Source organism: Pyxicephalus adspersus, chromosome 4 (assembly GCF_032062135.1).
Source record: "Pyxicephalus adspersus chromosome 4, UCB_Pads_2.0, whole genome shotgun sequence".
Lineage (NCBI taxonomy): Eukaryota > Metazoa > Chordata > Amphibia > Anura > Pyxicephalidae > Pyxicephalus > Pyxicephalus adspersus.
Window position 1 is genome coordinate 85434898 of NC_092861.1, and position 12686 is coordinate 85447583.

The 12686-nt window shown below is 36.5% G+C and overlaps 1 protein-coding gene across 2 annotated transcripts in view; it reads left to right on the forward strand.

The window, feature by feature from the left end:
• The window catches only part of NKAIN2 (sodium/potassium transporting ATPase interacting 2), a 412538-nt gene that overhangs the window by 392683 nt on the left and 7169 nt on the right, over positions 1 to 12686 (forward strand). Inside the window, exons 6-7 of one of the 2 annotated variants that reach the window (XM_072408848.1) lie at positions 5760 to 5841; positions 10994 to 11036. In XM_072408848.1, the coding sequence (XP_072264949.1) occupies positions 5760 to 5841; positions 10994 to 11012 (101 nt within the window). In that variant the 3' untranslated portion in view covers positions 11013 to 11036. The remainder of the gene's footprint in view (positions 1 to 5759; positions 5842 to 10993; positions 11037 to 12686) is intronic. The other variant, XM_072408849.1, reaches the window with a different exon arrangement.

Genomic DNA, 12686 nt, shown 5'->3' on the forward strand with positions numbered 1-12686 from the left:
AGAGCTATATTTGGATGTATGTATGTGTTTATGTCTTCACTAGGAAACGACTAGAGACATTTCAACCAAACTTGCTAGACATATGACTGAGACTCATGTTGGTGCACCGCTGATCTTTGTACAGCACTGTGGTATATGTCAGAGGTATCTTTGCATCTATGTATGTATGTGTGTATGTATTGCTCAGCAATGCAACGCCGGGTAATCGGCTAGTATATAGATAAATATAGAGATATGAACTAGTCAGCTCATAGACTTGCAATGTGAAAAGGGCACTTAAGTATCACCACTGTAACAGAACTAGTAAGCAAGAAGCAGATCCGCAATATGAAATCAGCAAATATCTGCCCATATTTACATATACAAATACAGATCATACAAACAACATTTAGTTACACAATGATAATATTTTTTCATAACAATCTGACCAATCTGAATACTATACTCAGAATTTTTTGGAGTTTAAATTATACCCTTTATTAGTTAAGTAAAGCCTTTGTGATAACTTCGTTTCCATGCTTAGGCTTCATACAGTTCACATAATGTGAATGATACATATATATAAATATTGTGCATGCATTCCAAGGAATTTTCAGAGAGCTGTGTCTGCAAAGCATAGGTCCCACGCTGACCGTTTTCAAGATCTGCCATTGGGTTTTAATGTTTTTATGCGTGAATCCAACAGACCTGAAATTGCAGGTTATTTTGCTTTGTTTCCTGCTTTCAGATCTTTAGCCATCCTAATTGCCCGGGCCAGGAGAATGTAACTCCCAAGAATGCATGCATGTGGGAGTTCATTTTGTTCCAGCAGCCCAGGGTTCCCCTAACCACATTAGCAATTTGATGACAATAATAAATTTACAGGATTTGCAATAGACTAAAAAAAATGGGGTTTTAAAATCATTTTTTCACTGACTATCCAGCTTTGATTTACAGACATACTAGAATAGTAGTATAATAAGTATAATTTTATAAGACTACTGGGGAGAAATCTGGTGAAGAAGAAAGCCCCAAGGCTGGTGAAAGGCATGATGAAAATACAGTACTTGGAGATATACATACATCCCCCCTATGAAGCTCAGCATTTAATAAAAATAATTAGCACTTGTAGGGCTCTAAGTATAAAAAAGTAAGCTAGTGGAGGCAGAAAAAAGCCAGTTGGACATTCAGTAATAGAAGCATAAATTACAATGCAGAATTCTCTGCAATCTGTATTTAGTTCCAAACGATTGTAATGTTTCACTACTCATATTGTTTTAGATGGGGTTTAATATGAAAAAAAAACAGTATATATATTATTGATGGAATTCTTTTTTTCCTCTATCATTTAATGGACTCTCTTTAATTTATTGTAAAAAAAAGTCTGAAGTTTCTATCATTAAAATAATATAAAAATGTTTTTGCCATACAGTACTATTGGTCATCATTAAGCATACAAAATAGATAGCACTTAAAGTCTTCTTACAACAATCTAACACTTAACTATCATTAGCAGAGAGCTTAGCAGAAACGCCGCTCTGGACTTTTCTAGGAAGAAATCTGCACATTATATGGATCAGTTTTTCACATACTGAAAAAGGGTTCTTTTTCTGTCTCAATATAAAAGAATAGAAAAATGGTAATTTTTGTTCCGGTTCCTGAAAATACCAATTTGCTGTTATACACTATTTGATTTATTGTGATAGTTTTGAAGTGCTTATAGCATTAAACTATGCAATGGAAGATCAGGCCACCTGAGACTGCAGTATAAAAAGCCACATGATGCTTGAATACAAAAACATAGTAATAATAATAATAATTGCCTAGGCTTATGGGAAAAATATTCTCTAATTTTTTTTTTTTTTATTTGAGCAGTATCACATTAACATTATCAGACATCATAGCCATATAATTCATACCAAGGATGGGGTAAGAAGACTGAAACAGACCTGAACTATTAAAGCTATCCAAGACTGGAGGAGATAAACTATCTTGGAAGTCTGGGTAACAAAGGAAACCCGAAACTAGTGTCTTGTAATAGGCAAATGTTTTCAGCCCAGGACTAGATTCCAAGTTTCCTGGATCACCCAGGTTCTCCAGTAATAGTCCATCTTCTCCTGCCGTGGAAAACTTTAATAAATTGGGCCCTATGTGCCCATTCTGTATCTGTACGCTTGGAATCTATTACTACAAGAGTAATAAGTGGGAATATTCAAAGCGTGAAAAAATGGAACAAAACAATATAACTATTTCAAACAAATCATTAGTGCAAACGCCAATGAATTTAGTTCAGAATCAAACGCTTCTCTTTTTTAGGACTTTGTAAGTTTTTAGCATTAAACAAAACAGATTTCAATAATAAGACCGCTGTTTATTCAAATGCAATAAAATCCATATTTATTATGTTCCAATTTACATTCTAGTCTCATTATCAAAAGACAAACTCATTGGTTGATATGTTATATACATAAATATTAATAAACTATGCATCTAAAACAAATCAAGATCACAATAAAGTACAATAGTACCAACAGAACATAATTTCATAATTTGCTTTTGTTTTAAAGCACATAGATATTATAGGTCATCAAGTATATCCCTGCTGAAAATACATGCAAATGGTTCTGTACCCCACAAAAGGAAACTAACAGAAGCTTCAAAATGAACAAACAATGAAAACAACAAAGAAATCCCAGCCAGACTGTGCTGGTCAGGGAGCAGTCTACAACTTTTTTTGTATTACTATGGGTCCTATATATAACAGAGAATAGAAATCTGTCATATACTCTACATGGGTACATTTCAAGGCTTATTCAAAAAAAGTAGACATTGCACAATATCATACTATTCTGTAATTGATATATATATATATATATATATATATATATATATTCATATAATATATATTCATATTTGCCCAGTTTTCTGGTTTTGGTATCTTCAGCATCTTGAATGTACCAGATTGAAGATGCGTGTGTTTAATCATCCCATCAGACAGTGACAATCTATGCTGAGCTGCGTGTGTGAACAGAAAGGTAAATATCTTTTAATAAAGAGGAGACACAGTATATAACTCTTTAGCAATAAAAGGCCTACCTGTTCATATATTTTTATTTAAAATTCTGCTTGGGAACTTAGGAACTACCTAAAATTGAAACTATAGCAAAGTAATATATTTGTACAACCTCAGGCAGAGATTACATAACTGTTTCACATTCTGCATTTTTTTAAACAAAAAACCTATCTCTAGCCAATTTCTAAGCTTTGTATAGATTAAGAAGGTAAACTTTCTGTCCTTGGCCCCTTTGGATAGATTTTCCATCATCTTTTGTTTCTGTGACACCCATACAAGAAATGGGGATATAGGCATCACCAGGACCAAAAGACATGGATAATGGTGAAAACACTGTCATTGGTTTTATTCCATTATTTTTTTTATTAAAAACATGTTCTTGTCTATGTCTCTACTGGAATGTTTTTTTCCATCACTTTCTATAATACCAGGAAACAGTGGAGAAAACACCCCAAAAGCGGCATAATTGGCAATAAAAAAAAACTTAGCAATGGCTCTGACCTCTCCTTGCTCTATCACCACTTTCAAAGAGCACATTATACAGGGTCTAAGTATAGGATTTAGTAGAATTGTTCCCTTTACACCACATCTGTTAGAGCAAGTTGATCCACTGCAAAAAAAAAAACATCCTGCATCCTGCAATTTACTGAATTCAGTCATTTCCTTTTTATATGGGTGACAAAGATAGAAAGTAATAGAAAGTATAAAAGAAACCAAATTTAAGCAGAATCTCTTATCACTGCTACTGGCATAGGATTGACTTTTTGACTTTTACATTGATTTTATTTCATCTGGCTTTATGTCCAAAATAGAGATAAATAGGCTTTGTGAATTGTGCAAATTGCCTGACTCCTGGAAGAGTTCGGGGGTCTGATGCACATGTGTAACTTTGCACACAGGGATGTTCCTGCCCTGGAATTAGCACTACTCCACATCAGATAATGACAGCTGCTGTGCTAATTAGGAGGCTCAGCTAAGAAAAGGCCCCAAGGATCTGACAATTTTCCTTTGAAGCTGTTCTTAGTATCTCAAGTTCTGTCAAAGTGGATGTCTGTGTATAGTTATTGATAGCTTCATGAGTATGAATGGATTCTTTAATGACTAAGAACATTCTTTAATGTATAAGAACCTTTGTCTTCTGAATCTTTAATGAGTGATTTTTACAAACATTTACCTAATTTTGATGGGATAATCCTTAATAAGGTGTGTAGGTTCAGTCTCTAAAAAGAAGGTCACCACTGAAAGATGATGGAAGCTGCCATTGCTGAACTCATTGTAAGAATGCTAATTGTTGCTAATTACTGCTGGATGTAGAGTTGATCTTTTGTGTCAGTGGTATCAGTTATACACATAAAACAAACATGCCGATAACTGCAATTAGTTTAACATCTAAACTGTATACTCATTCTGGATCACTGATTCAAAGGTAATAAAAGCTGAGGATCAGAACACCAGCCAGGCAAGCTGTATATTTTAGGACCATGTCAAAAATGACCGCTTACATAATCTCCCAGCGAAAGGTCTACATAAAAGCTAGCAAATGTTTCTTCCACTTAGAAGTACAGACCTGGAAACATTGTTTAGCACAGCCCAATTTAATGTCATCCTGCAGGTCTGTTCTTGGTTATAGGTGCAGGCACTATGACAGATAAAATACGTTACCACTATGATGGCCATTTCCACTGTACTAATCACTAATAAAATGATAATCACTAGAAATTTAACATCTGCAAGCTATTTAGTTGTTGTTTAACTTTGGTCTTATTTTGTTCTTGACTTTACCTAGTATGCCATAATTGTTTTTTTTATAATCACTAATAAACATAATCCAATGGTGTTAAGGGACATAAGTGCTGTGCTAGATTGAAGGACATTGAGTATCATAGTTCAAAAATAAAATTGGTATAGCTTTAGTTTGTAGAATTCATCTTCAACATGACCCTTCCAATTCTTCTATCTCTTATCTTTGCATAGAAGGTGTTGTAAACATTTTTGGCCACATCCCTTTTCCTCCCACTCATTTCACAGTTCTCTTGTAATCCCCAAAACAATTTCACCCAATCAGGAAATGAAGGATGGTGCCATATTATCCGTTAAAGCCCATGGGCATCAGACATCTGAAACTGAAGTAGATTATTACACAGTTTTAACAGCTGCTATCTAGGGATTTCTAGAGAACCTGGATAGCAGGAAGCATCTAGAAAGCCACAAAAGCTTTTAACAGCCTCTATTCACAAATAATAATAAATAGGCTGGCTAAAAGAAAAGCAAGGGTCACTATAAGTTCAAATAAGGCAATTCAGTTCATAAACCGCATGTGCCTACTATGTTCTCTGTGTATTTGTGATAGACTCATGTCTTCTGTATTACACGATCATTACGCTGTCTTCTGTATTACACTATCATCGATCAATTTGTTTTTTTTATGTTAAATTCATATCAGGATCCCAATATATAATATGAATGGATGGCAAAGATAACCTAATCTACAAAGAAGCTCTAATAATGAATCATCCTTCTTTTAAATTTTCCCTCTTTAGAATCCCCTGTCATTTTGCAGCATGAATCATTTTGATACATTTAGGTAATTAGTTACTCTTCGTGATTATTAGCAGCCTGTCAAATAAGAGTGGAAGTTTATGTCTGATTGATTGCAGAACTTTGCCTGAGGTCACGGTGATAATGGAGCTTTTTGCTTTTCTTGCAGTTGATTTCATAGGTGGCTTTGACTCCTATGGCTACCAAGGTCCTCAGAAGACATCTCACTTACAGCTGCAGCCCATGTATATGTAAGTATATCATTTTCATGCATGCTGTGAGAGACAGTTATTAAATGCCTACTTCTGCAAAAGGATAAAAAAATACAAATTAAACACGTTCACATCTCCCTCTGTTCTGACCCGAGGCTATACCATCCAATATTAATCCAGATATTACTCTCCTCACTACACATTGTAATGATTTTTGGAAATGCTGTCTGCTTAAAATGGACTCTTTCCACATCCTCTAATGGCTTTTGTCCTAAATCTGTTAATCAAAACATCCGACATCGTTAAATTAATTTTCTCTTTAACAGCAACATTCAAATATCATATCTGACTGTGATTAATGTATGAGAAAAGGATGCTATTGTTATTGATTCAAATAGAAAGGCACCAAAAAAGTTTTCATTTTTGCTTATTAATCAGGAAACAGTTGGGAAGCATTTAATAAAGTTTTTGCACAAATAGCAATGTAAAACAGAATCAATGGGACAGATGATTAGATAGATTTACTACAAGACCATAGGTTGTTCTATACATTTTTCCTTTTTTTTTTTAAAAGTAGGACAATGCTAACGTAAAGCTTGACCCTGACCCCTTTTTGATTGTGTGTGGGTTTTGGTAAAAATTGACAGCAGATCGTTTCATTAACTCTGCACATCTAATGCAGTTTTATCCATGACAGTCTACTGGATTTGAACTTTTTGAATTTAGTTGGTAACTTACTTGACAAGCACCTAATAAAGCTTGGTTAGGCACACTTACAAATGCTCCTTGTTACTGAATGGTGCTCATCCCAGGGGAACATACAGGGGCCAATTCAAATAGTTCTGCTGTTGAGTAGGTTCACATATCCAATACCTGCCTGTACAAGTACGCTACAATGGTTTTATTGTGGTAATACAAAACTATCCTCCTTATATCATACACAGATTTGATGTGCTTATAAAAAGCAACACTAACTAAATTCAGCTTGGAACATTTGTTGTCTTGGTGTTCTAGCACCGTGAAAATCATTTTGGGAGAATTAAAAAACAATACTTGCATTTTAATTTTAGCTATCGTGAAATACACCTAAAACTAAAAAACATGAAAGATTAAAAAATATGCATTTAAAAACTGATTAAAATTACACTAGGTATATATGTTCCTGTATTTATTGCAAGGAAGAGAAATTCCCATTAGGTGAAAGGAGCATATAATTTACACCTCTTTGTTGCACATGGCAGCACTAGTGCTAGACTTTAGGCCACCAGTGGTGTCAAATGTAGGCATGGAGAAAGAAACTAGTCCTGGGTAAATTCCAACTGGGTAGTACAAATATTGATTTTTATCCACCCAAACAAAACACTTTTAACAAAATGTGCATGCAGATGCTGATTAATAAGGTATTATAACTCCTTTGTGGATAGTCACCTTACCATAGAAAAAAATTTGGAGGCCAACAATACAGTAATCAAAGAGTAAAGTAGAACCATAGCCTCCTATTAAAACATAATGTGCTACAACAGTAGTTTTAAGAGCCTCTGCACCTACAGTTTCCTTTAGCCCCCCATGGAAAGTCTCACAAATGCTTGTTGATCCTGCCAGTAAAGTGCACCTTCCTGTGATGGTGTAGCAATGACACTACACTGCTTCTGAATGCATTGGAGGCATTGTATTAGCATTGTCAGTGCTGATTCACAAGCATGGCACTTAGCACCTGGCTGCACCTAGTCTTGCTTTCTATTGCTTTCTGGACTGACACCCGCTGCCTTTGTTACTGAAACCATTCCAATGTGAGCTGCAGTGTCTAGGAACGGCCGTGTGTATCACATAATAGGTTGATTTGGTAATTGTTCAGACTGTCATACAAAAGCTTTTAGTACTTTAAAAAAAGTCAACAGGCTGTTACCAGAAAAAAAAAAAATTATCACATCTACAGTATATAACCATTTGCAGGAATATCTTTTGCACCCAGGCCAAACCAACACTGAATCACAAAGATAGATCCATTAAGAGTAAAACCAAGACCATTCCCCACATAAATAGATCATAACATATAATATGCAATATGCATGGATGGAAGGGGAGCTTCTTGCTGGGTGAGCTGAACCTCTTCCAGGTGTGCTATTTAATTAGCAGCTGAACTGTGTACAAGAACTAATCTGCTGATTATTTGCTCCTGTCTTAGAGAATGAGAATTGTCATGCACATGCATGAACGAGCGCAATGTATTAAACAGAACATTATTATTTAATTCCTGCTCCCCCTCACCCCCTTTCCCCCTTATGCCCAATGAACCATCTAATGAGGCCCCAGTTAATTGTTGGGTCCCTGCTCAATAAACACATATCACTGTGTTTATGTCAATGACTTTGCCAAGGCAACTCTGGATCTGCACAAACATCCTTTAAATGTTCTGTGAATCCCTGTAATAGTTGCACAATCTATGTTCACTTGGGTACTTATCTGAAATTTTTTTTTTTAATTTTTTTTGTTACAACTGCTTAATGCCACATGATGTTTGAATCATGATTGGTGTCTTCATTCCTTAACATCAGAAAGGGGTTAAAGTGAAATTATGGGAAATATTAGTCCCACCATAACATAGTTTTATACTTTTAATCCTGACAGTCGATCCATTGTTTTCCACTTCCTGTAACAAGAAAATGCTGTTCATTTTGCAGTGAGATCACATAACACTGTTGTCACTAGAGGTATTTGGAGAAATCCAATTCCATTTCCAACCCAGATTTCTACTTTCCTGAGCTCAGATCAGAACATGGTATTTTACCATTCCAAGTTCTGGTCTGGTATTACTATACTGGTCATTGGCAGGTATAGAATGCAGCTGTAAATGAATGATGACTGTTGTCATCATGCAGAACCCAGCCTGGCTTCTGTCATTTTAGAGCAGCAATCTACCAAGGGGTTAGCCAAGGACAGCTGTCCTCAGCTACCCTCTTGTGTGTTTGGATAAGTAAATGTAAACAATTATGATGGGACTCACATCATTATTGGTTGCATTTATCCTGCCAATCATGCAGTAGGACAGCCAAGGACAGCTGCCCTCAGCATATCCCCCTGCAGAATTGCTGCTAAATATGGACAGAAGTTGAGCCAAATCTGGGAAATTTAAACCTTTAAAAAAAATATATGAATTGTGACTCAGCCTTCTGACTCGGATATCTTGTCCAGTTCAAGAAAAATTGTTCAAATTGTTTAAAACCAAGCATTTCTATTTGTCACCCTGTGGACAGGTTGGCATTAGATTTTGGATTTGTATGATATTAATTAAATGCAAGAATGAATTCTATATTGCGCCTTACCAGTCCTTAGATGTGTTGGCTGCTTTTGTTTTCCTTTGTCTGACATTCTGTTCTCTTATTTTACTGGGTAAGTTTTGGAATACCATGCACACTTCTAGGGATCGGGTTCAAGTCTGTTCCCATCATGGGTTCAACTCCAACTTCATCCATTCATGGTTCTACAAATGTATGAAGAAATTTGAGTGGACTAACACCGCCCAATGTGCTCCCAGCTAATGTTTACATTGACAACCACACATCTCTGCATCTCTCTCCACTTTATCTATGGGGCAGCCATGGTCATCTTTTGATTTTTTCCATTACATGAATTAATAGGTTCAGTAGTCTTCACAATGCAGATAAGGGACATTGTGTCACATAAAATGACAAGCACATTGCATTTCTGGTAAGATCGACAGGTATTTTCTGTACTTGCTGAAAATGTTCTACACTTGCTGAAAATGTTCTACACATGTTACTGTATGAAATCCTCACAAAACAATCACAAAGCAAAAAAAAAAAAATCTTTATGTAGCCTAGACATTCATTAACTTCTGGAGCAAGCTGTGCTTTAATATGCAAAAAGAAACAATTGCGGAGATTGTCTTGGTCATTAAATAGTTACAAGGGGCTGCTGAAATAGCTCACCCAACTAAGATCACCCACAACCTCAGCTGTGTTTTGCAAAATATTTCTTCTGCAAGTCATGGAAACCTCCAAAGCCCCCCCCCCCCAAGCCTCTGTTTTTCACATAGCCAGCAGGAAAGCCCCATTCGTATCTAGGAGTCGTCCATATATCGGATGTCTTTAACCCAGGGACTACCTGTACAGATACCAACATCTAAGGACTGGTAGGCTACAATATATTACATTTTTCATTTTTGTTTTGGGGTTTTGATTTAGTTTTTAGGGCAGGGACCTACCTCTAGCTCGAACATTTTAAGCAGACACAGCAACAGTTTTTTTCTTTTACAAAAACTGTTTAAAAACACATGAATAAAAGCTGACCATTGTAAGCAACCCTGTCAGTGTGAAATGGTGTGTCCCAACCCATCTAACTGTCACTTTTGCTGGACAGCTTGGCCTGTTAAAGGAAGTGGAAAAATAGCGGATCTGCGGGCAGGATCATCAGGTAATAAAACTATGATATGGGGGGATTCAGAAAATCAAATGCAGATGTTTCATATGCCATTAACAGACTGCCTCAAATTTGTATATTTTGTTTTGCTTTTAGTTCTACTTTAGAGGCCGACTCAAGGCATCATTTTTTTCACATCATTGTGGCTCCTTTTACTTTGCATATGTTTTTTGGGGTATGTACAGCCTTCCTGTGATGATACTGCAGAAGCTGAAAAAACACAGAATGAGGCCTGAGACACGACACCATCACTGGTATAGCTGTCCAGGTGATGTCAGCAGTTACTTAAAAGTATAGCAGAGTTTAGCTTGGAGGATTTGAACCACTGTATGTTATCTGTTGCAGGGCTTTAAGAGTAACTGCAACAAGAAGTGTTTTCAGACTAGAGATTGTAGTTTCCTACATATTAGTGATCGTTTTAAACTTCCCAAATTACCACCCAGCTTGCTTACAACTTTATTTGCAGTAGAGAAAAAGCTAGAAAATGGAATGGATGCAAGACCCAACTTCACCCAAACTTCACAATGTATTCAAATAAACAATTTTGATTGATACAAATTTCCAATCGAATCTCGTGTGAATATTGTGCAGCTGGGTAACATTTGGTTGACTCTTAAAAAGATGAAAACTGATGAAAACATTTAATTCTAGACCCCCATAGGGAAGTTTTTATTTGCATTACTTATATTTGCACTGTTTATGTTCAAACAGTATTGAATTATTAATTTCCTTATGTGTATCTTGTATTCAGGACCCCTCTATATTTTTGAGCTGATAGAGGAGTAGATTATTAGGTGAGTAATGTAAATTGCATTTTTTTTTTTATTTTAGAAGGAACCTTTTTATATTTTTTGTGTTTTTAACATTTTATATTTAAGTGACTTCCCATATGTGTGCAGCTGTACAACTGTTCAACTAAAGCTCAGCTATCTCCTTTTATTTAAAAAGTGACCTACCTCCTGCTTCATTTCTAGTAAAAGAATTGATGGGACACTGACATAAAATTGGTTTCTAGGGGTCTTTGGTAGGGATAAAATTTCCTTAAACTTCCGATGGGTCCACAAAATTTCCGACTTCGCAAACCCATCGGAAGTTCCAGGAAATCAGTACACTCCTCCTGGGTGCCATCCCTGGGCACTAAAGGTAATTAACCTCTAGTGCCCAGGCATCGCAGTGGATTTCCAGGGCTGCATTCGTTCATACATCCCTGGGAATCCTGTGTGCGAACCCCGGGCTCTATATACCTCTAGTGCCCAGGGATCACAGTGGATTTCCAGGGCTGCATGAATGAATGCAGCCCTGGAACCTTTTTATATTTTTTGTGTTTTTAACATTTTATATTTAAGTGACTTCCCATATGTGTGCAGCTGTACAACTGTTCAACTAAAGCTCAGCTATCCCCTTTTATTTAAAAAGTGACCTACCTCCTGCTTCATTTCTAGTAAAAGAATTGATGGGACATTGACATAAAATTGGTTTCTAGAGGTCTTTGGTAGGGATACAATTTCCTTAAACTTCCGATGGGTCCACAAAATTTCCGATTTCGCAAACCCATCGGAAGTTCCAGGAAATCAGTACACTCCTCCTGGGTGCCATCCCTGGGCACTAAAGGTACTTAACCTCTAGTGCCCGGGCATCGCAGTGGATTTCCAGGGCTGCATTCGTTCATACATCCCTGGGAATCCTGTGTGCGAACCCCGGGCTCTATATACCTCTAGTGCCCGGGGATCACAGTGGATTTCCAGGGCTGCATGAATGAATGCAGCCCTGGAAATGCACTGTGATCCCTGAGCACTAGAGGTTAAATGGGGACAAGTCTCCCCATTCAAAATCTCTAGTGCTCTCTGATTGGCTGAGGAAAGGAAAATCCTGATGACACTTGGGCATCATCAGGATTTTCCATTCCTCATCCAATCAGAGAGCACTAGAAGTTTTGAATCGGGAGACTTGTCCCCATTTAACCTCTAGTGCCGGGGATCGCACATTGAGCTGATTTGTTTTGGTTTTTAAAAATAAAATTTTTTTATTTAAAATTCTATTTCGTTTGGCGAATTTACACCAGCCATTCTCACTTACAATTTCTGTAAGCGAGAACAGCCGAGTTCACCGCGAGATCGAGTTTTAAGAACTTGCTTATCTTCTTATAATCTTATATTGCTTATAATCTTATCTCATTTTGCGTTCAATCTCACAAAGCAGACCTATATCATAGGCTTATGACCTATGTCATAGGCTTATGAGGATGTATATAAGATTGTAAATCTTCACTTTTTAAGTTCAGGTTCAATTTAATGCAAGACTAAAATAAAAAATACCCATCGTGTTTACTTCTGGTAACAATTTCACTTTTTCATGAAGTTTGCACCAACTAGAGGTTTGCTGATACAGATATCAGGAGATACTAACTAATTACTACCCTAAGAAACCAGGAACATTCTTCATAA